Consider the following 25,000-nt stretch of genomic DNA (forward strand, 5'->3'; position numbering starts at 1 on the left):
TATGCACATATATATATATATATATATATATATATATATATATACAGAAGCCATGATTAATCGTTGACCAAACACCATTCAATTTTTTTTCTCCGTATTTTTCTCCTTGTTTTCTCCGTATTTTTTCTGTTGAAGAGCGTAGCTCGAAACGTTAAAGATTTTCTCTATTCTCGAGCATCAAACTAATACATCCTTTTGTTGTTTACACCACCTGTCCTCGTCTGTTGTTTTTTTTCATACATTCTCCCACATATATATATATATATGTCTGTGTGTGTGTGTGTGTGTGTGTGTGCATCTATACATGCACATACACACTAATTATATTTGCTACTAATTGTTGGTATTAATTAGAATTGTTGTGTGGTGTTAGTTCACTTCTGGTAGCTTTACTTACCACATTCCATTAATGGCTTTAAACATGTTTTTTACTCACTCACATTTCTCTCTCTCTCTCTCTCTCTCTATCTATCTATCTATCTGTCTGTCTGTCTGTCTGTCATTCTTTCTCTCATTCTTATCTACCGTTCTCTCATTTTCAACTCCTTTACTCTCACTCTTTCTTCTTCTTCTTCTTCTCTCTCTCTCTCTCTCTCTCTCTTTCACTCTTTCTCTCTGATTCTCAACTCTTTTAGTCTCTCTTATTTTCTTTCTTCACTTCCCTCATTTTCTCTTTCTTTCTCTCCTTCTTTCTCTTTCCTTCACTCTTATTCAGGTAAGATTTCTTTCATTTTATTTATTTATTCTTCGTTTACATTCTTTCTTCCTCTTTGTGTTAAAACTTTAAGAAAGTCTAATTTATGAAAGTTTATTAAACATGATAAACTTTTTAAAAAGTTAAAGTAATAATTAATGTGAATTAATCATTAATCAACTTCAATTTAACTTTAAAAAAAAAAAGGTTTTTGAACTATCCATATTATTTATTGTCATTATTAGCAGAATCTTTAGCACACTAGTGAATTTCCCCCCCCCCCTTCTTTCAAAGTTAAATAAAATCAATTCCCAGAGGTTAGGGGGGTCAATTTAATCAACCCTATTTTCATCTACCACCATTACTTTTTCCGAAGTTAGTAGCCTTGTGTCAAAGTCAGAAATTATTATTATTATTATTATTATTATTATTATTATTGTTATTATTATTATTATTATTATTATGTTATTTCTAGGGTGGTAAGGCAGCAAGCTGCCAGAATCGTTAGCATGCCGGGTGAAATGCTTAGCGGTATTTCGTCTGTCTTCACATTTCTGAGTTCAAATTCCGCCGAAGTCGACTTTGCCTTTCATCCTTTCGGGGACGATAAACTAAGTACCAGTTGCGTATTGGAGTTGATCTAATCAACTGGCCCCCCCCTCCCCAAAAATTTCCGACCTTGTTCCTAGAGTAGAAAAGATTATTTCTAGGGTGGTATTACTTATTTATATTAAGGGTGGACAAGCAGGTGGTGGGTTCAATTTCTTACTTAATCCTATCTTATTGCCCATCCCCTCAAAATATTTTCGCTCTTCTAGCCATTCTAGCACACCCATCATTATATTAAACCGAATACAAGTGGGTACTTCAGGGTGGTTGCTTGACACGTTAGAGATAGCAGCCAAGTTTACCCTCAGATCTCCCCCACCCACTGTTGTTTTAAGAATAGGAAATATGCACATTCGATGTCATCATTTATGAATGCATCTAATCTGACAGGATGGTCACTGCTGGAACACTTTTGAAACATAGGACTGCTTTATCAGGACTGACCTGACTTGCAGCTAAACAAAGAACAACAACCCCCCTACACCACCCCCACCTCAAAATTGCATCATCATCATCATCATCATCATCCACTACTTCTACTTCTGCCATTACTACTACTATCACTACTATTTCCACCACCACCACCACTATCACGATCACTGCTAACTAGTACTACTACTACCACTACTCCTACCACCTCCATAACTACTACTACTACTACTACTACCACCACCACTACATAGCATTAACAACCCCCTCCTTTAGTTAATGGTGGCAATCCCTGATATTTGAAACCAAGTACCTCAAATACTTTGACACCTGTGTTACAGTAGGGTAATGAGCATAGTTAGAGTAATGTTAATTACATCATTGCTGTGGTGGTGGTGGTGGTGGTGGTGCGACTGGTTAGTGCTGCCTAACCTTCTTCTGGCAACCACTCCTCCACTCCCCTCGCCCTTCCCTGTTATTCCCAGAGAGACCACTAAGCCTTGAAGTTTTGATAAGGCTTCCCCTTATGTATGTCTGTATGTGTTGTGGCTTCTACAGTCGGCCCCTGGGCCGACCAATCCTTGCTGAGTGAATTTCGTACACAGAAAAATGTATGGAAACCTGTTGTGGACATTTTGTTTGTTTGTTTGCTTAATGGTTGTTTTTATCCATAGTGGCATCACTTAGATTGTGGCAGGGGGGATGGAGGGGAGTTATTGGTGGAGGGGGTAGGATTTTTGCAGTTGGATGCCCTTCCTGTCACCAACCTGAAATTTTACATATGTATGTTTGTGTGTGTGTGTGAGGGAACAACAAACAGGTTTATTAGTTTGACGCTCAAGAAGAATGGAAAAGTCTTTGACATTTCAAGCCTATGTTTAAATTGGTGAATGCTGCCATGATCTTTGCCTTCAGTTCACCTTTTGGTGTTTCAAGGAGTTTTGTTGGTCTCTTGCTGAACTGCGCCCCACACATAATAATCAAGGGGGTTACAGTCTGGGATGTTAGGTGGCCAGATGTTTAGGGTGATGTGGCAGAAATTGTCTGACGGCCACCACTGGGTTCTCCTGCTTGTATGGCACCTTGGGCAAGTGTCTTCAACTATAGCCCTCAAGTCAACCAAACCGTTGTGAGTTGCTTTGGTAGACGGAAACTAAAAGAAGCCTGTCGTGTGTGTGTGTGTCTGTGTTTATATCCCGATAACTTAACAGTTTGACAAAAGACCCCGACAGAATAAGTGCCTCCTTTTTTTTTAAATAAACAAACAAAACAAGTACTGGGGTTCGTACATTCGACTAAGAAAATTCTTCAAGGCGTTGCCCCAGCATGGTCACAGCGTAATGACTGAAACAAGTAAAAAATGAAAGATATAGGTAGATAGATAGATAGATGAACAGATTGATGGACAAATTTAGGTTTCCAATACTGCATCATGAATTTCTATTCCCTCATAAACTTCGGTATTTCCTAAATTTCATAAAGAGAAAGCAAACACATACAAAGACACACACACACACTTGTTCACTTCATAATTGACACAGTGCGAAGGCAGAAATTTTTCCGTTTCTATGATATTATATTTAATGCATTGTAAAGCTTCAACTTGTGGCTTGTAACTTTTAATACCCTCACTCATTTTATTATTATTATATATCAGGGTTGAAAGGTATGTAAGGGTGGAAACTGTGTCGAACATCAAACTATTTGGTATTAAGCATTAACCATTAATTGTTAGCTATTAGCATTAAATTAGCATTTTTGGTGATGAATTGAAAATCGTTTGTTTGTTTCATTGAATAATTAATATTTTACAGTTATAGTCTGTTGAGGCACTGCGTACCTTGTCAAACTAGAACAAATATCCCTAACATCCATGTGTGTGTGTGTATCTATGCATTTGTGTGTATGTGTATGTATGTGTGTGTGTGTTTATATATTTTATTCTTTTACTTGTTTCAGTCATTTGACTGGCCATGCTGGAGCACCACGTTATGATGATTTTAGTCAAACACATTGACCCCCAGAACATATTTTTTAAGCCTAGTACTTATTTTATCAGTCTGTTTTGCTGAATCGCTAAGTTATGTACACACACCAACACCGTTTGCCAAACAGTGATGGGGGAACAGACACAGACATGGTGTTGGTGTGTTTACGTAACTTAGCGGTTCAGCAAAACAGACTGATAAAATACATACATACTCAACTATGTGTATAAATGTATTAATTTCCTTCATTTCATGTATATAGGTGTGTTATTTCTTTACTACCCACAAGGGGCTACACACAGAGGGGACAAACAAGGACAGACAAACGGATTAAGTCGATTATACCGACCCCAGTGCGTAACTGGTACTTATTTAATCAACCCCGAAAGGATGAAAGGCAAAGTCGACCTCGGCGGAATTTGAACTCAGAACGTAGCGGCAGACGAAATACAGCTAAGCATTTCGCCCGGCGTGCTAACGTTTCTGCCAGCTCACTCGCCTCATGTATATAGGTGTGTGTGTGTGTGTGCAATATATGTGTCTGAGTGTATTTGTGTGCTACTCCCTTTTTTTTCTTTCACTCCAATTCACAAGGATGAAACTAAATCCTTGTGTCTTGTTTGTCTCAAACAGTTGTGAGCTGTGTGTCTGTGGCTGTCTGTTTGTGTTTGTGTGTGTGTGTGTAGGTGACTTGTTTTCCATCTCTCCCAACAGAATGGTAGAGAATACATGGAAGAGGTGTCAGATGTGTGACTACTAGAACTTCAAATGTGGGCGCTTTGGGATGTTATCATGGTTCCTTGGTCTGCTTACATTCTCATCTTCTCTCTCTCTCTCTCTCTCTCTCTCTCTCTCTCTCTCTCTCTATATATATATATATATATATATATATATATATATATATATATATATATATATATATATTGTTTTTTTTTTGTCTTGTTTCAGTCTTTTGACTGTGGCCATGCTGGAGCACCGCCTTTAGTCGAACAAATCGACCCCAGGACTTATTCTTTAAAAGCCTAGTACTTATTCTATCGGTCTCTATTGCCGAACCGCTAAGTTACGGGGACATAAACATACCAGCATCGGTTGTCAAGCGATGTTGGGGGACAGACACACAAACACATACACACATACATATATATATATATACATATATTCGACGGGCTTCTTTCAGTTTCCGTCTACCAAATCCACTCACAAGGCTTTGGTCGGCCCGAAGCTATAGTAGAAGACACTTGCCCAAGATGCCACGCAGTGGGACTGAACCCGGGACCATGTGGTTGGTAAGCAAGCTACTTACCACACAGCCACTCCTTCGTCTATATATATATATACATATATATATATATATATATACATATATATATATATATATATATATTCTTTTTCTCTTTTACTTGTTTCAGTCATTTGACTGTGGCCATGCTGGAGCACTGCCTTTAGTCAAGCAAATCGACCCCAGGACTTATTCTTTGTAAGCCTAGTACTTATTCTATTGGTCTCTTTTGCCGAACCGCTAAGTTATGGAAACGTAAACACACCAACATCTTTGTCAAGCGATGTTGGAAGGACAAGCACAGACACACAAACATATATACATATACATATATACGACGGGCTTCTTTCAGTTTCCGTCTACCAAAGACACTTGCCCAAGGTGCCACACAGTGGGGCTGAACCCAGGACCATGTGGCTGGTAAGCAAACTATTTACCATACAGCCAATCCTGCAGCCATAAATATGTGTATATGCATATGTGTCTGTGTATACGATATGTGTGTGTGTGTATAAAAATTATGCATGAAGAGAAAAGCCACTAAGTGGTTTTTGAACATGCTAGAAATGGGAGTTAAATCCCAAATCACAAAAAGACTATTCTTATTTTAGCACATTGAATTTTTGTACACACATATAAGATAAAATTTGCTGTCTACAGACATTTTTACTCACACTGGCCACTGGTAAAAGTTAATATTCAATTTTTTACCCTATATTTATACACACATACATATATATATATATATATTCTCTCTCCTTCCTTTCCTGAGCGTCCAATAACACTATCCGTATCACGTCCTCACTGTTGTTTTTTTGTTATTGTTTTTTGTTTTTTTTAACTATATATATATATATATATATATATATATATATATATATATATATATATATATATATGGTAAAAAATTAAATATTAATTATATATATATACACACACATACACATACATACCACAACATGGCCCACTGTTGTCTTGTGTCCCCTTCACCACTACCATCTTCTCATATTTAATCCTTCACCTATTTCTTAGTGCAGTCAACCTTGTGTTTCATATTTCCTACCGCCTCCCAACACACACACATACAAGCACACATTCCTCTTCAGGCTTCCATTTCAATATGATGTGTGTATATATATATATATATATACATATCACATTTATATATATGTAAACCACCTCCTCCCTTCATCCACACCATCCAGATTATACCCTCTTCTTCTTCTTCTTCTTCTCCTCCTCCTCATCCCCTCTCCATCCCCTCCCCATCATCTTCCTCCTGTCCCCTTGTTTATTCTCATCAATCTGCTGGTAGCCTCTGTTTCAGCCCCTAAAGGTAAGAGGAAGAATGAATCTGGAAGATAGGCCCTACTACTAAATTCTATCCACACCACCACCATCATCATCATCATTATAATGGTCATCATCATGATGATGGTCATGGTAGCTATTACCTTTCCAACCCCTTCTACTTCGTCCCCCCCTCCCCTCCCCCCATCGCACTGGCATTTTCATCATAGCCAGGCATCTACTTAAACCACCTTTGTTCCAGTCTTGAAACCCCCACTGGGAGCAAAATTCATTTATTTACCTTCACCACCATGCCCTCTCCCCCATTCATCTTGGTTCACCTCTCACCTCCACTCCTCAAGTCTGCTAGCAGAGTTGTGGTGGAATCACCACTGCTTACCTATCAGCAGCAACATACCAACCCTGTAATTCTTTCTTGTAAGCCCCCCCCCCCCACCTGCTGAACACCTTTTAGTGTGTGTGTGTGTATGTATGTTGTTTGCCTTTCAACAATCTGCTCTTTGTTTCCCAACAGGGTGAGAGAGACAGATAGATAGAGAGAGAGAGAGACTAGAGTATCCAAGAGATAGTGCCAGTCCCCTTGTCTCCCTTATATTGTATAGAAAAAGGGAGAATGTCTTACAAGGCAACTTGGCCTGTTCAACATGGAATTTAAAAGTCCCTCAAAGAAAACCCCTTTCTCTTCTCTTATCCCCTTTTTCAAAACAGGGACCACATTGAATTCAGCTACCTATGGAAACGTGGAAGCACTATGTGGTCACTTGACTCGCTAGAAATAGCCACCAAATATCTTCCATATTACACCCTATCATTTTGTAAAATACCAGGATATATCAGATCAGTGGTTCTCAACAGTGGCCCATATAAGATTTTATTGTCAAAATTTATGTATACAACTGTATACAACCTGAGTGCTGTATACAACAATTTCTTTCTTTCATATATATAATACACAAAATATTTAGTAATTTTTTTAATACAAAATAGATGCAGGCATGACTCTGTGGTAAGAAGCTTGTTTCTCAATCACATGGGCTCTAGTTCATTCTTACTGCATGGCACCTTGTGCAAGTGCCTTCTTACCACACAGCCATGCGAATATATATATATATATATATATATTAAATTCAAATTATGATAAATGTAAACAAACAAACGAAGTTTGCTCTTAGAAACGTTGAAATGTCTTAGAAAGTTAAAGAAGTGATTTTTAAATTCTCAAACGCAGGATAATGCTAATAATATAGCCTGAACAGGATAAGATACCCCTATTTTGCAGAAAAAAGTGTTGGCGGCCTGTGTGTATATATATATATATATATATGTGTGTGTGTATGTATGTATAATCAGCTGAAATTGCGAAGATAATCTGGTACTCGACTGAGGAAAGAAAACTTTGAATGACCCGTTTTCTTTGTATCATCTATCTGGATGTTTTGTTGTCCCATTTTTGTATCACCTAACTGTCCAGATGCTTTGCGTTCTTGTCCCATTTTGTATTTTATATATATATATATATATATATATATATATGTATATACTTACACTCACACAAAGTATGGGAGTTTAGTTCACAGGTGATATAAACGATTAGGTAAGTGTTGTAACGGATTACTAGGACTCCAAGGTTATAGCTGAGACGGTAGTTATGGAGCCATTGCAGACTTCCGATATAGCAGATAGATAATTGCTGAAGAGGACAACAAACGTTACGGCAAGGCAAACATCTCAAGTCATATACAATATTATTATTTTTTCCAATAATAATAATGTATATGACTTGAGATGTTTGCCTTGCCTTAATGTCTATTGCCCTCTTCAGCAATTATATATATATATATATATATATATATATATATATTGTTGTCTCTCAGAAGGGTCTTTATGTATGTATATATGATTTTAATGTGTTTATATATCTTTTACTTGTTTCAATCATTAAACTGTGGCCATGGTGGAGCACTGCATTGAAGAATTTTAGTTAAATAAATCAACTGCAGTACTTACTTTTTTAGCCTGCTACTTTATTTTATTCGGCACTTTAGCTGAACTGCAAGTTACGGGGACAGAAGTATACCAAGACCAGTTGTCAGGTGGTGGTTGGGGACAAACACGAACACACACACACACACACACACACACACATGATAGGTTTCTTTCAGTCTCCATCTACCAAATACACTCACAAGGCTTTGGTTGACTTGAAGCTAAAGTAGGAGACAAAAATAAGCTATGTCATCATTTCATACAAACACAGTAAAACACACACACACATATATATATATATGATGGGCTTCTTTCAGTTTCCATCTACCAAATCCACTCACAAGGCTATAGTAGAAGACACTTGCCCAAGGTGCCACACAGTGGGACTGAACCCAGAACCATGTGACTGAAAAGCAGTATAGATATATGTTTGTGTATCTGTCTGTCTGTATCTATAGACAGATATAGTTATCAAAATAAGCCTCCTCATCATTTCATAGCTCCATAACTGCCCACCACCACCAACCACCAACCACCATCTACCCCCCCCCCCCCTCGGATCTCAGTAACCATCTTTCTCTCTCCCATAATGTAATTTAGTGAGGATTATTATTATTATTAATGTACCTTATTTTGCACTTGTTTGCCCTCATTTTCTCACCCTCCATTTCTCCCTCACTCTCTTCCCTCTAGCTCTCTATTCTTTTTTTCATGAGATAGTGGACTGTCATAGCAGCAGCAGTAGTAGTAGTAGTAGTAGTAGTAGTAGTAGTAGTAGTAGTAGTAGTAGTAGTAGTAGTAGTTATAGCTATATTTTATTTGTTGTTGTTGCTGTTGTTGTTGTGATGGCATATTAAGTTCCTGACTTCCTCTCATCTCAACAGTTGACTTACTGTTTTATATTATTAAATTAATCTTAATTCACTGATGGGGGGGGGTCTTTTTTGTTCCTCTACCTCCTCCTTCTCCACCTCTCTAAAGGTCTCTCTCTCTGTCTCTTTCTCTCTCTCTCTCTCTCTTTCTCTCCCTTGCTATATTTTTCTATTGTAAATCCATACTGTTTTTTTCATCTGTCTCTCTCTACTCACACACCTCTAAATTAGTTCCCATCACCCTCCCCCATCTCTCTCTCTCTCTCTCTCTCTCTCTCTCTCTCTTTTTAATTTATCTTTTCCCTGGAAAAACTTTTCCTATTTATCTTATCACCCTCATGTTCTCTCTCTCTCTCTCTCTCATTATCACTCACTCACGAGAATGCACATTTCTCTCTCAAATTTTTCTCTTGTAAATCTATACAATGTCTTTCCATCTCTCTCTCTCTCTCTCTCTCTCTCTCTCTCTCTCTCACACACACACACACACATACATAAACACATACATACACACCTAAATTCTTTCCCTCTCTCTCTAACTCGGCTATTCCTAAACACTTTTCCTATGGCTGTCATCTTCCCCCTACTCCCCCCTCTCACTCCCCATATCCAGTACCTAACTCTCAGGCACCGAAATAGTTACGTCACATGTCCCTACTATGCACCTAGTCACATGACATCACTCTATCATAGAGCTGATCACAGTACACAATTCGTATTATGTCTGTTACACTCACCATGTTACATATACCTTGTGGTACTAGTCTACCTTGTTACACACCACATCTGTTTATCATGTTATGCTTAATTTATACAACCACACCTGACATATCTTCTACAGTCAGTCATACAAACACTGACATGTGGCATCACACCTGTCTTCTACTAGTTACAGCACTTGTTTGTCACATCACACCTGTCTTACACAACCCATCAAACAACACCTCACTGTCACACTATACCTGTCTGTCACACTACACCTGTCTCTCACACCACACCTGTCTATGACAACAATTCCTGTTTGCCAAACTACATCTCTGTCACACCACACCTGTTTGTCACACCACACTTATCTGTCATACTACACCTGCCTGCTTGACCATACTTGTCCTATACAGCCAGTCAAACTACACCTGACTGTTACACCACACCTGTCTTCTATAATGAATCAATTAACACCTGTCTATCACATCACACCTGTCTATCACATCGCACCTGACTCTATAATATTCAGGGTACCACTTTCTGAACACACCCTATATATATATAAATATATATATATATATATGTGTGTGTGTATATATCTGTGTCAGTTTGTCCCCCATAACTGCATGACAACCAGTGTTGATGTATGTATGTCCATGTAACTTAGTGGTTCAGCAAAAAAATCTGATAGATATAAGTACGAGGTTTAAGAATGAAAAATAAGCATTGGGGTGGTTGATTCATTCAACTAAAACAATTTTTCAAAGCGGTGCTCCAGCACGGGCTGCAATGAAATAACCGAAACAAGTTACAGAAAGGCAAAAGACAGTGCCTAGATATCCCCCCTTTCCCCTCCCAAGTGCCATGTGGTGGTCATGGCTGTGATGTCTTTGATTACTGCTTCAACCGAATCCAGACCTGAACAACAATAACAACAACATTGTTGAGAAGCGGGGCTTTGGGTTGTCCTGAAAAGGGTTGTTTGTTGTGGCCCTTTTTTTTTTTTTCTATCCCCTACTTTCGCTTTCCAGAGCACTCCCTCCCCTCCATCTGACCATTCTAGATAATTGTATGTGTGTGTGTGTGGGGGGGGGGGGGAGTCTGTGTATATGTGTGAAAGTGTGTATATATATATGCGTTTGTATGTGTGAGAGTGTTCATGTGTGTGTGTCTTAGTGTGTGCATATATATGTGAGAGTGTGTATACATTGTGTTTGTGTGGGAGTGTGTGCTTGTATGTGTGGAGTGTGTATGTGAGAGGGTGTATGTATATGTATGTGTGTGAGTGTGCATATACGTGTGTATGTGAGTTTGTGCATGTTTGTGTGTGAGTGTGTGCTTGCTTGGGTGAGCGTGTATGTGTAGTTCTGTATACGTTTGTCAATGTATGTGACGTGTATGTATATGTGTGTATATGTGAAGGCGAGAGTGTGACAGGGTGGTTGTTTCTGAGTGTCTGAAGAGCAGATAGTTGCAGTGTGTGTGTGTGTGTGCATGCATGTTTGCATGCATGCATGTCTTTCTGTTTGTCTGTCTCCGGTGCAGTGCAGTGCAGGGTTGCACACTTAGATTAATCACAGAAAAGAGGTGAAATCATTTTAAAACACTGATTAAAGAATAATAATAATAATAATAATAATAATAATAATAATAATAATAAATGCAATGTGTGTTAAGATGGGTGAACAATAGGGGGTGGTAGGGTAGGTTTGGGTTTCGTGTGTGTGTGTGTAGTTGTGTGGTCTGTAGATATGTGTGTATTGTGTGTATGAAGACGTGTGCACATGCAGATGTGTGTGTGTGTGTAGTTGTGTAATGCATGCATGCGTCGTTATATGTGAGTGTAGGTACACTTGAGTGCATGTGCGTGTAGGTATGTGTGTGCGTTTTTGATCAAATTTTCAAAGTTGGCGATTATTGAATACTGTTTAGCTATATATTTTATTGAAATGCATGGGCTGTAGTAATTGTGGTTGTTGTTGTGGTTGTCGTTGTTGTTGTTGTTGTTGGTGGTGGTGGTGGTGGTGGTGATTCAAGTGCTGTTTTTTATTTTTTGTTAAATGGTTGTTTTATAATTGTTGTTTGTGGTGATAGAGGTGTTGGTCCTCTTACAGTGACTGTTAGTATCTACCATGTACCTTGTTTGTTGTTCTGGTGGCAGCAGTAGTAGTAGTAGTAGTAGTAGTAGTGGTGGTGGTGGTGATGGGTGGTGAAGGTCATGGCCATAGTGGTGGTATTTATTTACCTTGTTTGTTTGTGGCTGTTGTTGTTGGTGGTGGTGGTGGTGGTTGTGCTGTTAATGAGTTCATTATTGTGGATGTTAAATGCTGTTAATGTGGTTGCAATGGTAGTGGTGGTGGTGGTGGTTGCGTCGGTGATGGCTAATGATGTTCATATTGTTTATTGTTTTTTTTTGTGTTTTGTGTACTTTTTTTGTTTGTTTTATTTCAAATTAAAATAATTTTAGTGATAGAATTTCAATATAGTAATTGTACTGGGAACAACAATAATGATGTTTGTGGTAATAACTCGCGGTAGTGGTAGTAGTGGTGGCGGCAGCGGTGCTACTGCTGAAGTTTATGGTAAAAATATGGTAGGTAATAGCAGATTTGGCTGCTTTTACTAGCAAGTTCAGTGACCACATAGAGGCTCACTCATTGACTGTTCTTTTCTGCTCTAGGCACAAGGCCCGAAATTTTTGGGGCAGCCGTTCAGTCAGATTAGATCGACTCCAGTACTTAATTTAATCGACCCTGAAAGGACGAAAGACAAAATCGACCTCGGCAGAATTTGAACTCGGAATGTAGAGACAGGCGGAATACCGCCAAGCATTTCGCCCGGCGTGCTAACGTTTCTGCCATCTCGCCATCTTTCACTAATTGAATGTTGCTGTTGTTAGTGGTTGTGCTGATGGTATGGGTAGTGGTATTGCTGGTAACAGTGTGTTATGGGGTGTGGTGGTGGTGGTGGTGGTGGTGGTGGTGCCTAGGCTTTATCTGTTGTTTTTTTCAGTCATTAAACTGCGGACATGCTGGGGCACTGCCTTGAAGAGTTTTGTCTTCTTTTTTTTACTTATGCCTGGTACTTGTTCTATCAGCCTCTTTTTGCCGGACCACTAAGTTACAGGGATGTAAACAAACCAACACCAGTTAAGCTGTGATGGGGGAGAAACAAACACACATATATACAGTGGGCTTCTTTCAGTTTTCATCCACCAAATCCACTCACAAGGCTTTTGTTATCAAGCAGTGTTAGGAGACAAACACACAAACATATATGACAGGTTTCTTTCAGTTTCGGTCTACAAAATCCACACACAAGATGTTGACTGGTCTGAGGCTACTTGCTCAAGGTGACATGCAGATGGGACTGAACCCAGAACCATGTGGTTGGGAAGCAAACTTCTCACCATACAGCCACACTCCATTTTCCTATGCAAGCATTTGTGTATATCATCATTTATGACTACTTGATAAATTCTTATAAAGATTTTATCCTTATAAAGATTTTATCCTTACATTGACCTGGACATAGCCAATGTTTGCTGGGATGGTGATGTGCTAAGTCTTACACTTGAATTTATTGAATAATTTGAATTAGAAGGTGTGGTTGAAACCACACCTTCTTAAAAGAAAATAAACGGGCATATGGCATAGTGGTTAAGAGTGCAGGCTACTAACCCCAAGATTCCGAGTTCGATTCCAGGCAGTGACCTGAATAATAATAATGATAATGATAATAATAACATTGAAAAATACCTTAGGAATGAGAACCCAGTTTCAAAATTTCCCTAAGACACCTGATGAAGGCTGGAGGGTATATCAGCCGAAACGTTGTGTTAACAGCAAATCCGTCAAATGTACAGTTGATTTATTTGACTAAAACCCTTCAAAGTGATGCTACAGCCTGGCCACTATCCGATATCTGAATCAAGTAAAAGAAGATAAAAAGAAGACATAGAATGACAGACACAACATGAAGCCAGAAATTGAACTCACGACTTTAGGATTGTGAGCTGAACACCCTGACCACTATGTCACATGCCTTCTCTAGATACACATACGCAAGGAGTGGCTGTGTGGTAAGTAGGTTGCTTACCAACCACATGGCTCTGGGTTCAATCCCACTGCGTGGCACCTTGGGTAAGTGTCTTCTACTATAGCCCCGGGCCAGCCAAACCCTTGTAAGTAGGTCTGGTAGAGAGAAACTGAAAGAAGCCCATAGTATATATATATATATATATATATATGTGTGTGTGTGTCTGTGTTTATTCCCCCACCACCGCTTGACAACCGATGCTGGTGTGTTTACGTCCCCATAACTTAGGATGAAAGGCAAAGTCGATCTCGGTGGAATTTGAACTCAGAATGTAGCCGCAGACGAAATACTATTTAGCATTTTTTGCCTGGCGTGCTAACGATTCTGCCAACTCACTGCCTTAATAATGACGATGATGATGATGATAAATTCTTTCTAATTTTGGCACAAAGCCAGCAATTTTAAGGGGTGGGAAAAATCGATTATATCATGTCCAATACCTGACCGCTACTTTATTTCATCAACCCCGAAAGAATAAATGATAAAGCTGGCCTCAGCAAGATTTGCTCTCAAAACATAAAAAATGTCATCAAAAGAAATGCCAGTAAGCATTTTGTCCCAATAAGAATGGGGGGGGGGGGTTAAAAAAAAAGTAGGTCTCTTGGATGCTGGGCTGTATCACTGAAAATAACAACACCAACAACAGTGACAGCAAATGAAATTCATCCAGCCTTAAACCTCATGTTTTTACCGTTTTTCTGTTGCCAACAGTATTGCAACTATTCAGAAGCTACAGGAATTTAGGGTGGAAACACTTTGTATCCAACATCAGCAGCAGTACTGCTGCTGCCACCACCACAACTACTGCCACCAAAGATACCCTCAGGGGAGAAAAAAAAGCAAAAAAAAGCAGAAAACTTTACCAAAAGACAAATCTACCCACCCACCCCTGCCGCCACCACCACCTCCTCAGGTTATCAGTCAACATTTCCCCCACCTCTGCCCATCAGGTTAGCAGGTGATGATTAAACCGCTCTCCTCCTCCTCCTCCTCCTCCACCTCATACCTAAGTCTTCTCTCCTCTTTCATCTTTTACATACCTCCTCCTTCTGCAACTCTGTTCTCTCTCTCTCTCTCTCACAGAGCCCCACCCACCACCACCATCGCTATATGCTCACAGGAAGCTAATGGTACAAAGAGGCAATACAAACACACACACACACACATCGAAACCAAGGGGACTGAAGGAATTTTATAACTCTGAAGAAAGAAGAAATTAGAAGGGACTTCCAAGTTCCAAGTTCCCTCACCTGCTATTCTCCACTTGCCCCTAATCTGTCTTTAAAATCTCTAAACACCGCCCCTCCCACCACAGCTCCATGGCTGCTGTTTGAGACACAGTCAGCAAATGAAGGAAGCCAGCCAAATAACACTTTACAAACACAAACACACTGTTCCTGTGTGTGTGTGTGTGTGTCTGGATGAATATTCCTTTTATTCTTTCATTTGTTTCAGGCATTTGACTGCGGCCATGCTGGAGCACTGCCTTTTAGTCGAACAAATCACATCCCCCCCCACCGGACTTACTCTTTGTAAGCCTAGTACTTATTCTATCGGTCTCTTTTGCTGAACCGCTAAGTTACAGGGATGTAAACACACCAGCATCGGTTGTCAAGTGATGTTGGGGGGGGACAAACACAAACATATACACACACATCCACAAACGCATATATACATATATACGACGGGCTTCTTTCAGTTTCCGTCTACCAAATCCACTCACAAGGCCTTGGTCGGCCCGAGGCTATAGTAGAAGACACTTGCCCAAGGTGCCACACGGTGGGACTGAACCCAGAACCATGTGGTTGGTAAGCAAGCTACTTACCACACAGCCCCTATCACTTTTGTTTCAATTAAATTTTGATTAACAATGAAGAATTTGACGAAGCACCTTTGTCATTTATTTAAGCTGATGTTTGGCACCTAAATTAACAATGAGAATTTTGCTGGAAGGTTTCAAACAAGGTTTTGTTATAGAATTGGTTGGTAGGGGGTCAGCCTCAGGCATGTTGGTATCAAAAGGGTTATGTGAGATTTGGCTGCTGTTTCTAGCAAGTCTAGTCACCATGTTGTCCCTCCTTCTTTATTGGTGGTGGTGGTGATGGTGGAGGATAAATTCCCAAGCTATGAAGTGTGTTTAATGGCGGTGGTACCAACCAACATTTTGGTAAGTGGTTGTGGCGGTGACAGTGATGGCGCTGAAGGTAATCTGAGGTGTTTTTTCAAAAGTTTTAGGATGTGAGTAAGAGAGGTAAGGGGGGTGGATAGAAAGATAAATTCCCCCTTTGTCTGATGGTGGTGATGGTGGTGGATTGGTGGGAATTGTACTGGAAGAGCCATTCCACCACTATCACAGAGGGGAGTGGCAGTGTAAAAGCAGGTGTGATGATGGTGGTGGTGGTGGTAGGCTAGAAGGCTTGTAATATTGGTATTCATTGGAACTTTAAGTTGTTAGTTCTCTCTCATTCTTCCTCCTCCTCCTCCTCCTCTCTCTCTCTCTCCCTCCCTCTATCTATCTCTCTATCTATCTCTCTACCTACCTATCTATCTATCTATCTGTTTCTCCCTGCTTCATCTTCCATCAGTCTTTTCTCCATCACTCTTACCTTCTCTCTCTCTCTCCATTACTCTCTTTCTCTACCTTCACCCATCTTTTTCTCTCATCCCTCTGTCTCTCTCTCTCTCTCTCTCTCTCTCTCTCTATCTGTCTATTTATCTATCTATTTCTTCCTACTTCAACTTCCATCAGTCTTTTCTCCATCACTATTACCCTCTTTCCTTCTCTCTCTCTTTCCATTACTCTCTTTCTCCCTCTCCATCACTACCACCCACCCACCCTCTCTCTCTCTCTCTCTCTCTCTCTCTCTCTCTCCAGTTAACTCTTCTATATGTCAGCAGTCAAGTCACTAGGATCACATGAAACATATGTAAGGTTACATTTAATGAGAGAAAGGTATGGAGAGAGAGAGAGAGAGAGAGAGAGAGAAATGAACGAGTGGTGGGGAGAGGTATACATTGCATGGTGGCAATTACCTATTTCCTGTTCTTTCCATCTCCTCACCCTCCCCCCCCCCGCCCCATCACTGTCATCTTCCATTCTCTCCCAGCCACATCAGCACAGTATGATGACAACAACAGTGATAATGATGATGATGATGATGATGATGTTGATGATAGGATGATGGCGGAGGTGTGTGGAATAGGAAGAACAGAAGTCCTGTTTGTTCCCTCTCTTCTTGTATTGTGTGTGTACCTCTACCTAAACCTACCTTTCACTGACTGATCTGGTGGGTGGAGGCGCTATATCCACCCCTGTGTCTGTGTGTCCCCCTTCCTTACCCCTCCCCCCCAAAACCTACCGCTCCCACATTGCTATATTCACTCCCTCCACTTTATTACTTACTTGCAACAACCCTCTTTATCACCACTACCTCTGCTCCCTCCCAATACATACACACATGCACTCATATATACATACATACACACACACACACACACACACACACACACACACACACACACACACACACATATATATATGTATATTTTTATATATGACGTTGACCACTAACGTGGACATTCAATGTGCTAGAAATAGATCACATCTTGTGTCTAATAAGACCTAAATTGTTCTCAACATGAAATATAGCGTGATACCAAAACGTAAGCGGGGCAAGACATTTAAAATCACCGAAAAAGGAACATTCTTAAACAGGGACCGGTTTCAAAATTTAACAATCTTACCGACTGTCTATTTCTCTTCAGCCTGATTTGTAATGGAACCATAATCATCAGAACCCCATACAAAGTTGCCCACCGCCATAGGTGCGCGTGTATATGGTTCTGCTAATTACAGCTTAATGGTAAAATTCAAGTCTTCGTTTTGGCACGCTAATTCCAGGAATATGTCTGCAGAGAATATTTAATGCGTCGCATATATCCAGTATGAGAACTTGGTAAGGGTTAATATATTATTAAAAAATATGGCAAAAAATCATGTGCTAGCTTCCTGGTAATTAATCGATATTAATTAATATATGATTTTTTGCCATATTTTTTAATAATATATATGTGTATATGTATATATATATATACTCGTACATATGCACATACATTAACATATATATATTCATTTATTTGTTTCAGTCATTTGACTGTGGCCATGCTAGAGCACCACTCTGTCAGTCCATTTTGCCGAACCACTAAGTTACAGGGACATAAACACACCAGCATCGGTTGTCAAGCGATGGTGGGGGAGACAGACACAGAAACACACACATACACATATGACAGCGAGCTGGCAGAAATGTTAGCACGCCAGGCGAAATGCTTAGCGGTATTTCATCTGCCGCTACGTTCTGAGTTCATATTCCATCGAGGTCGATTAAATAAGTACCAGTTACGCACTGAGGTCGACATAATTGACTTAATCCGTTTGTGTGTAGCCCCTTGTGGGTAGTAAAGAAATTACACACATATGTATATAACAGGCTTCTTTCAGTTTCCGTCTACCAAATCCACTCACAAGGCTCTGGTCTCCTGTACCTATATCTATATATGTATATATATATATATATATATATATATATATATATATATACACACATATATATATATATATACTCACATACATATGTATACATATCCTGATACACAAACACACACACACTCACACATATTTATGTATCTATTATAACTGTTCTATATCCTACCTTCAATGGATGACTGGAACAAACTTCCCACCCATGGCCAACCCTCATTGCCTTTCTATCATAATTAGCCTGATACCTTCATCAATTTAAGCAGTCTTCCCACCACACACACACATAGACACCTTCTCCTACTTGGTTAATGGTGGTATTCAACCCGCCCTCCCCTTTAACTGCCACCTCCTACACTACCCTCACAACAGTCGTTGACCTAATGGTTATAATTGAAACCACAGCCAATTAATACCACCACCACCACCACTACTACTACTACTACTGGTTCTGTTCTTAGAATATTTTCTACCTTCACCAACTAACCTTTACCAAGCTAGTGGAGGTGGGTGGTGGTTTTCTGTGGTTGTCTGACCTGCTGGAAAAAATAGCTAATTTCTCCCTCAAAATGTCACATTGGATGGGACAAAGGTGGATTTTGAGTTTTGCGATGCTCTTATGAAATACACAAGGGAAAGAAAATAATGGGTTTGTGGCCCGGAATACCTTTAGTTGTAAGTAGTAGGTCTGTGTCTGTTTGATCTGGCTGACCTGGGGTTGAAGAGCAACAAAGTAAACAATAGACCTTAACCATTAGCCAACCACTTAAACCATCATCATCACCATCACTATTGCCAGCCATTAGTGCCGCAACCACTTTTATAATTAAGCTACCTTCATTGCTTAATTAATTTTGCCACCTGCTCACCTTGCCATGATCACCACCATCACCACAAACAACAACATGGTCATTACTGAAGATGATTATAACTAGCAAAGTCAATCTGGCTAATTAACACGCCCACCCCTACTCACACCCCACTCCCAGAACCACCATTATGTTGCTTCCTCCTCTCCCTTCCCCCTCATCTCATTCCTGTCTTTGATCTGGCAGTGGTGGTGGTGGTATTTGTTGTGGCCCCTTATTTCTATACCACTGGATCCCTCCACCCATTCTCTTGTCACCACTGTGTCCCCATCTTTTTCTGCTACACCCACAGCACTGCTATACCTCTTTTACTCTTTTACTTGTTTCAGTCATTTGACTGCAGCCATGCTGGAGCACCTCCTTTTAGTCGAGCAAATTGACCCCAGGACTTATTCTTTGGAAGCCTAGTACTGATTCTATCGGTCTCTTTTGCCGAACCGCTAAGTTGCGGGGACATAAACGCACCAGCATCGGTTGTCAAGCGATGCTGGGGGGGGGGGGGACAAACATATACACATACATACATATACACATATATATACGACGGGCTTCTTTCAGTTTCTGTCTACCAAATCCACTCATAGAAGGTTTTGGTCGGCCCGAGGCTATAGTAGAAGACACTTGCCCAAGGTGCCACGCAGTGGGACTGAACCCGGAACCATGTGGTTGGTAAGCAAGCTACTTACCACACAGCCACTACTGTACCCTTTACTTTCACCATTGCTGCTACCATCAATATCATTACCATCTTAAAAACCACCACCACCACCCTCCTCATCAGTGTTGTCATTACCACAACCATCATCACCACCACCATCACTACCATCATCATCATCATCATCACTATCATATCTACCTACCTCTGTAGATATTAGTAGCACCATCACCACCGCCACCACACTCACCACTGCTATCCCTACATGAAACCACCCTGTTCCCTATCCCTTACCTACCTCATTCCACCAGCACCCTGCTGCCTCTGAGGGCTCATTTATGAGACCCTTACTTACCATTTTCTATTTCTGTTACATGGGATGATAGGAGAGGAGAGAGCGGGCGATGGTAGGGGTGTTTACCACTACCATGTTGTTCTTACTGTTCTAGCTCCCTTACACACACACACGCACACACACACATGTGGGACTATTGTAACTTACACTGTTTCTGCTACTCTTACTACAACTCTCATACTTACTTAACACCTCCAGAGAAATAAAGGAAGGGTTTGAGGTATGCTTCTCTCTATCTCTCTCTCTCTCTCTCTCCTGCTACTCTCATCTCATGTAACTCTTAAATCTCTTCAATCTTCTCAGCATCCTTTGGCGCTCCCAGAATTGCTTAATCCACAAGTTGTTTTAAATATCTTTGGACACATTACACCCCACTCTCCTCCAATAATTCGCTCGACCTCTACTACCACCACAACCACCACAACCACCACCACCACCACAACCACCACAACCACCACCACCAGCTCGACCACCATCGTTATCATCACCATCAACACCATCCCCACCACAACCACCTGTCTATTGACCATCATTTTCTACGTACACTTTTCCATGCTTGCATGGGTTTGAGGAGTCTTCTCTGACACAGTGAGCCCCCCCCCCCCACACACACACACACATACATGTACACGCCCACTTGTGCCATTCCTGGAATTTTATTCCTCCAGTTACTGTCCCCTCTTTTACTCTTTTTATTTTCTCCTTGTTTCAGTCACTGGACTGCAGCCATGCTGGAGCACTTGCCCTGCAGAGTTTATCCGAACAAATCGATCAACCCATTACTTATTTTCTTTAATCTCTGATGCTTATTCATTTTAGCAGTCTCTTTTCCCTTTCTATCAAATCGCTAAATTATGGGAGTGTAAACAAACCAACACTGCTTTTCAAACAGTGGTGGGGCACAAGCACACACACACACACATACACATGCACACATATTTACTCTCTGGGATCTTTACCAAGAATTAAGATTGTTCACATACTGGTGTCACACAACTGGCACCCGTGCCGGTGCCACATATAAGCACCCGTTATACACTCTGTAAAGTGGTTGGAAGAGCATCCGGCCATAGTCTGGTGCGGCCCCTCAGCTCGCCCGCTCTTGTCAAAAGAAACAAAAGACGAAGACAGGTGGTGTAGACAACAGACAGATGTATTAGTTTAACGCTCAAGAAGTGAGAAAGTCTTTTACGTTTCGAGCCTACGCTCTTCAGCAGAAAGGAACACAGAAATAAACAGAGAGAGTGGCTAGCAATCTATCATGGCGTATATATGTATATGTGTGTGTGTGTGTATTTGATAATACACAGTATTTTGAGCAGCCCTGCAGTGAGTTTGACAATTTGACATTTTCGGTTTTTCAGCTGCTGGAACAATTATCAGACTCACCACTGGGTTATTCCGAGTAAATTTGTTTAATTCTACATAATTTTATATTGAATACTTCTTTCACTTTCCTACCATGTTGCTTTGGGTTCAATCCCTTGAAGCACTTGGAACAAGCATCTTCTGCTATAGCCCCAGGCTATATATGTGTGTATGTATGTATATGTATATATATATATATATATATATATATATATATATATATATATATATATATATGAGGCTCAGGATTGGCTGTGTGGTAAGAAGCTTGATGGTAATGATGATGATATTTCTATGATAATGTATCTATCTGTCTCTCTCCCTTAACTTATCTCTCCCCCCTTTCTCTCCTCTCTTCCAGTCGAGACTGAAGAACAGGCAGAACTGAGTAATACAGACAATGCGAAGTCGAAGGGATCTACGACAGCGCCACCTAGCAATGGCTTCCATGACAACAACAACAGCCACAATCCTACAAGTGTCTTAGAAGATGGCGGCGGAGACGACGGAGCTGATGAAGATCACAACAAGGATGGGAAGACAAAGAGGCAGGGGGAAGAGGAGGGGGCTGCTGCTGCTGCTGCTGATGCTACCACCACCACCACCACCACCACTACCACCACCACAGCCGCAGCAACCAGTACCACGACAACCCCCACCGACACGACAGCAGCAGCATCATCAACAGCAACTACAACAGCGGCAGCAGAAGCAACTACTACAACAACAACAACAACAACAAGCACGACAGCTAACACTAACACATCCACTGCCACCACCACCACTACTAGTACTACTACTACGACTACTTCTGCCAGTAAGGAGGTGGTGAACATAAATGGCACAGTTGGCACAGTGGCACAAGAGGACAGCAGCAGCAAAGATGGTTCAAAGATGGTCACACAACCAACTGGTGTCGATAGTGAGTATTCCTTATTATTATTATTATTATTATTATTATTATTATTATCATTATTATTATTGTTGTTATTATTATTATTGATTTGCTTCTTCAACTGTTTGTGTGTGTATAAGACCAACGTGTTTTGTGATTATAGTAATGTGCCTGATGAAATGGTCTGGTTATTTGTTTCTATTGTGTAATATACCAATAAGCATATAAATAACCATTCTATGGAAACATATGTAACAATTAGATAATTCTCTCCATTTATATTCATTTAGTATTGTGTGAGTGTGTGTGCAAAGTGGATGTATGACTATGTGGTTAAAAAGTTTGTCTCCCAGCTATGTGATTACAGGTTCAATACTACTGCATAATACTTTTGTCAAGTGTGTGTGTGTGTGTATGTATATATATGTATTAAAGAAAGTAAAAAATAAAACAAAAACGATAGTGTTCAGTATGTTGGCCACAGGAATTTCTGTCAAAGAGACATGGTTAAACAAAGTTGTACATCATCTCCCTCTTTCTCTCACATACCCACTCTTTCTCTTTTGTTATTACTCTCACTGCCACCTTCAACATTACTACCTTTAATAAAACATCATTAACTCTCCCTAAATTTCTTTGTCTCTCTTTCTCTCCCTCTCTTTTTCTTTACCACCACCCTCACCATCTCTATTCCTACTATTACTCTCACCCCATCATGCGGAATAGTGGAAGTGTCATTGAATAGTGATAGAGGCAGTCTAAGTGTGACACACTGACACACAGAAATTAGTTTTCCCGTTTATTATATTATATATATATATATATATATATATATATATATATATAGAGTTATTAATATTTCTAAGTCTCTCTAAAGGAGACTACGGCAGCGGTACTGGAAATTAATAGTTATCGCCAAGCCAACATGGCAGTCCCAAAATTAGGACGAAAGCTGCCGTGAATTAGCTCCAAGAAGCCATCGCCTCTAGCTAGCTATGTGACACACGAAACCTGTGTCCTTTATAACCTTCGAACAGGGGAGGTCAGCAGTGTCCCCCTGCTGGTTTGGCATCTGCAGACTAGACTAGTTTCAGGGTGTTGCCCCTTGTCAATGCAGAGTGTATGTATATATTTGTGTGTCTGTGTTTGTCCCCCCACCATCGCATGACAACCAATGTTGGTGTATTTACGTCCCCGTAACTTAGTGATCCAGCAAAAGAGACCGATAGAATAAGTACTAGTTTCACAAAGAATAAGTCTTGGAGTCAATTTGTTCGATTAAAGGCGGTGCTCCAGCATGGCCGCAGTCAAATGACTGAAACAAGGAAAAGAATAAAAGAAGATATATATATATATATATATATGATCAAACTTCTCAATCTTAGTAATTTGTCTGCATCCTCTCAAGAAATGTTTATGTTTGTAGTATAAGCTACTAAAGCCCTAATGAGATTCTACCCCATATAGTTGACCATGATGACCAATTTCTTAGCACATGGCCCTACCCAAATGCTTAGAATTACTAATCACCTAGGGGCATGAATCGAAACATATATGTAGGTCTTTGGCATCTGCCATTTCTTTTAGAGCTTTATAATTTTTAATTTATTTCTATTGTTTTTATAAAAAAAAAACTTTCAGCCTCATTATATCATACAAATAAATTATTCAAACATCCATAATTGTCCCTTTTCTTCGTTTCACCATTATTAACTATATATATATATATATATATATATATATATATATATATATATATATATATACGAATCCAGGTAAAAAATGTAATGGAAAAAAAGTCACAGTGATTTTGTTTGGATCCCATAAATTAACAGTGACTTTTTCCTAGCCAAAATTGTGACTTTATTACTCTGATTTTTTTCCTAGCCAAAATGTGACTTCATTGCTCTGACATTTTATTCCTGTGACTCTGTTACTGGTCACCATATATACTCATATCTAAACCTCTTGATTCACTGAAATAGGATAAATTATATGACTCAATAGATAAGTGTTTAATTGGAAGGCTCCTGTTGCTATTACTCCGAGTAACACATTCCTGATCATTGTGCTGCTGATCATTGAAAACTTTTTTTCCTTGATATATCTTGATTTCTTTTTTTAATAATCTATGAAAGTTACATGAAAGTTCTTGTCTCTTTTCATTTTTATAAATGTGAAAATTAAAGACCACACACGCATATAGAAACACACACACACACACACACACACACACACTCACTAACAAGTTTATAAAGGGAAAAGAGTATATGAGAAACCTGACTTCAGATACAGGATATTAATGTGTATGATTTTACCTTGTACTTACGTGTGTGTGTGTATG

General features: G+C 39.8%; 1 protein-coding gene across 4 annotated transcripts in view; it reads left to right on the top strand.

Annotated features, from left to right (window-relative positions):
- The window catches only part of LOC106881604 (zinc finger protein 1), a 228,818-nt gene that overhangs the window by 159,337 nt on the left and 44,481 nt on the right, over positions 1 to 25,000 (top strand). For all 4 annotated transcript variants that reach the window (XM_089364145.1, XM_052973921.2, XM_089364144.1 and 1 more), the window contains one exon: positions 22,123 to 22,683. In XM_089364145.1, the coding sequence (XP_089220271.1) occupies positions 22,123 to 22,683 (561 nt within the window). The remainder of the gene's footprint in view (positions 1 to 22,122; positions 22,684 to 25,000) is intronic.

The sequence above is a fragment of the Octopus bimaculoides genome, chromosome 16 (genome assembly GCF_046866305.1).
Source record: "Octopus bimaculoides isolate indiv1 chromosome 16, ASM4686630v1, whole genome shotgun sequence".
Taxonomy (NCBI): Eukaryota; Metazoa; Mollusca; class Cephalopoda; order Octopoda; family Octopodidae; genus Octopus; species Octopus bimaculoides.